At 41.6% G+C, this 3,879-nt stretch overlaps 1 protein-coding gene across 1 annotated transcript in view; it reads left to right on the forward strand.

Moving 5' to 3' along the window:
• ARID3C (AT-rich interaction domain 3C) overlaps positions 1-3,585 on the forward strand; it is an 80,957-nt gene extending 77,372 nt beyond the window's left edge. Inside the window, exon 7 of the mRNA XM_072413989.1 lies at positions 3,437-3,585. Within this exon, the coding sequence (XP_072270090.1) occupies positions 3,437-3,585 (149 nt within the window). The remainder of the gene's footprint in view (positions 1-3,436) is intronic.
• The last annotated feature ends 294 nt before the right edge of the window (positions 3,586-3,879 follow it).

Below are 3,879 nucleotides of genomic sequence, written 5' to 3' on the forward strand. Positions count from 1 at the left end.
GGCAGTGCTATGCAGAATCTATAGTTATGTTACTCCATAGTATTCCTCTTTTATAGTATTAATCTTCTCTAGTATTATTCTTTTATAGTATTCCTTTTCTATAGTATTATTCTTCTATAGTATTCCTTTTCTATAGTATTATTCTTCTATAGTATTCCTTTTCTATAGTATTATTCTTCTATAGTATTCCTCTTCTATAGTATTATTCTTCTAAAGTATTCCTCTTCTATAGTATTAGTCTTCTATAGTATTAGTCTTCTATAGTATTATTCTTCTATAGTATTAAACTTCTATAGTATTCCTCTTCCATAGTTTCCTTCTTCTATAGTATTATTCTTCCATAGTATTCCTCTTCTATAGTAATATTCTTCTATAGTATTCCTCTTCTTTAATATTAATTTTCTATAGAATCCCTCTTCTATAGTATTAATCTTCATTCTTCTGGCTGCTCTATAAAACCTTATGTATTGAAAGAAGAGGAGTTGGGCCAGCACAGACAGCAATTAGAAGCTTAGAAAATTAGACGACAGGAAGGGAGGTCAAATGTTTAAATACAGAATTGTGTTCATCCAAAATATTCTACAGATAACGGCAGATAGACTCCCATGACAATCAGCAAAACATTTCCTGTAGACAATTAAATAGTCTATATAGATCGGTCAAGGTTAGGATTTACCCAGGTTATAGTAGGAAATCATGTTAAAGAGGTTTACTGCCCATCCAGGTTGGTTCCTCAGATCTAAAAACTGAAAATGCAACAATATAGGGCCAAATGTTTATGGACCATGACCATCCATGTTGGACATCCCAATCCAAAACCATGGCCAATCATATGGATGTTCCCCACTCCCATGACTATTAATATGGTGTTGCCCCCGCCCCACCTAAGACACTAATATGGAATTGCCTCCTCCCCATGGCTAACAAAATGGAACTGTCCCCCTATAAAAACCCTGTTTTTGGAGAATTGTGAGGTCAGGCACTGGGGTTGGATGAGAAGACCCGGCTCATGGCCTTTATTAGGGAGTTACCCTCACACCTAGGGTCCTGGGTCATTACAAAAGATTAGGGAGGGTGTCTGTGGGAATTTTCCCCCATATGTAAAAGTCAGGCAGTGATGTTGGATGAGAAGACCTGGCTCACCCTTCCAGTTCATCCCAAAGGTGTTCAGTAGGGTTGGGTTTAGGGCTGTGTGCAGGACATTCGAGTTCCTCCACACCAAACTGGTGACCCCATGTCTTTATGGAGCTGCCTTTGAACTCCGGGGAACAGGCATGGGGAGAACAGAAAAGGGTCTTCACCAAACTGTGACCACAAGGCTGGTAGAGCACAATTGTCTACAATGTCTTTGTATGATGAAGTATCACCGGTACCCTTCACTGGGGTCACCAAAACTCCATTTTGGTTTCACATACTTTTTGCTCTGTAGATAGGAGTGATGGACCTACCTGTGAAGGTGTCTACAAATGTTGCCCAAATATTTTACTTGGATTACCAGTAATAGGTCTGTCACTTAACAAGTCCAATGGAACGTGACTAATTACTACTAACTGTCCCAGGGTCATATTTCACTGCCTGGTCTTGCAATATAACACTCACCAGAGCGGTAGGGTTACTCTTTAGGACTGGTTCATATGAAATGGATCTCAGATGAGGAAACCAATATATGAGGTTACAGTTTCTATAGATAGAGGTGTGATCTCAGCCCTGGTTATAAAGAATTAGAGCCCTCTCATGTGTCTGCTTGGATTGCAGCTGTCTGATTGGTAGGACTTGGCGCTGACACTCATCTTCATTCCTCGGACGACATGTGACAATCTGTCTAGTCATATATCACCCAATGTATGTAATATATAGAACAGCTGTGAGCACAGGAGCCCAATAAACACATTCATCCACCACATCAAATACGTTATGTACTTATTGTAGACAGGGTTGGTGTCACCTTCTACCATAATCTGCCTCCTTGTCCAAAACGCTGGGATTTTATTTATTGAACCCTCCAAACCTAACAATATGGGTTTTTTTCTGACCACATCCATCCTCATAATCCATGTACGGGGCATCTATATGCAACCCAACTTCTATGCTGCCATGTGATAGGAGGGTGGTCATGTTACATGACGCCATTATACCGAAAGGAGCAATAGTTCAGACACCATCCAACCAAAGACTATTAAAAGAAGAGACTGCCAGAGACGGCCTGATAGTTACAGGAAACTATGTGGTACTACAGACTGATTCCTAGGTACAGGAGACTGCTATGAATTGCTTATAGTTCAGAGGACTGATTTGTAATTACAGGGAAAGTGTCAAGGAGGATAGAACATACATCAGAGTGCTTTATAATAGGAAGTGACTGCTTTATAGGTACAGGGGACTGTTAGAAACTTTTTCATATATATAGGAGACCGCTAGAGACTTTTTCATATATATAGGAGACCGCTAGAGACGTTTTCATATATATAGGAGACTGCTAGAGACGTTTTCATATATATAGGAGACTGCTAGAGACTGCTTCATACTTGCAGAAGACTGCTCAGATCCTGGCCATATAACAAGTGCCTGCTTTTGTCACAAAATGGCCAGAAACTGTTACAAGAAACAAAACTTTGATCCTATGAGGAACATAGAACGCGTGTTGTGGTTTTGTGACACGCTAAGTAGTAGAAGGGTGAGGATGTGATGACTTCAAATCTCTAAAATCATGGGCGGTTTCTTGCTTCTGGGCGGGCAAGTTCCCTTTTTTAATAATGGAAAATCTGTAAAAAGAGGTAAAATGAAATAAGCTTATTAAGTTGGTGGTTTGCAAACATTATTATACCCGGGGTTCCTTGAACACCTGAAAGTTATTTCAGGGGTTCCCTATGTTAAAAAGATTGAGAAATGCCAATCAAGGTCAAACACAAGTTTAGAAGAAAGCAGTTTACCTCTTACCTTTCTGACCAGATAGAAAGTCCCTCCTTAGCCGCTCTCTTCGCTCCTCCAATGACCTACTAATGACTTCCTCACTCATAACCTCATCACACGCACAGATACAAGACTTTTCTAGAGCTGCCCCGACTCCCTGGAATGGTCTCCTCGTCCTATTCTGGATCCAACATTATTCTGCTCATTTAAAAGAACCCTCAAAACCCAACGCTTCACCCTCACCTACCCATCTTCTTCTGTCTCCTAAACCCTCACTACTTCCCACCATTCCATATCCCCCTCCTATTGTGTGATACTTCCCCCACCTCCTAGATTGTAAGCTCTTTGGGGCAGGGTCCTCTCCATCTCCTGTGTCACTGTATTAGTCTGTCATTTGCAACCCCTATTTAATGTACAGCGCTGTGTAATATGTTGGCACTATTTAAATCCTGTTTATTAACAATAATCAAGCAGTTGGCTTCAGCATATGCCTGCATTACCCATCGCTCTCTTCTTCCTCCACCAGGTGTACTTTTTGCCCGTAGAGCGGGGGCTCCACCAGGATCCGGCACAAGCTCAAACAATAATGGCCGCTGCAGCCCGCCAACCCCACAGCAGATGCCTCCGCTCTCCTCTTCATCACAAGGACACACTCCACCTACTTCTTCCCCTTGAATCCACTCAACGTCTATCCAATTCCATTACCCCTTCAACCTGCATTTCTCATCCACACATGGGTAGGGTGGACTTTCTCTGAGCTTGGTAGGACCAACCAGAATTATTAGCATACGTGGGAAATAGTGGCATTATTTTATGACTTGTGAAACGTCTCATCGAGCTTTCTTCAGTCCTGACCTCTGCTGGAGCTACCAACCTTCTGAGCTTTGTCCTGCACCATGGTGGAAGCTCAGTATGCAAAACCTAATGAAGAATATACTCTGACAATCTCATCTCCGTTCTGACCACCCT

The sequence above is a fragment of the Pyxicephalus adspersus genome, chromosome 6 (genome assembly GCF_032062135.1).
Source record: "Pyxicephalus adspersus chromosome 6, UCB_Pads_2.0, whole genome shotgun sequence".
In the NCBI taxonomy this organism is placed as follows: domain Eukaryota; kingdom Metazoa; phylum Chordata; class Amphibia; order Anura; family Pyxicephalidae; genus Pyxicephalus; species Pyxicephalus adspersus.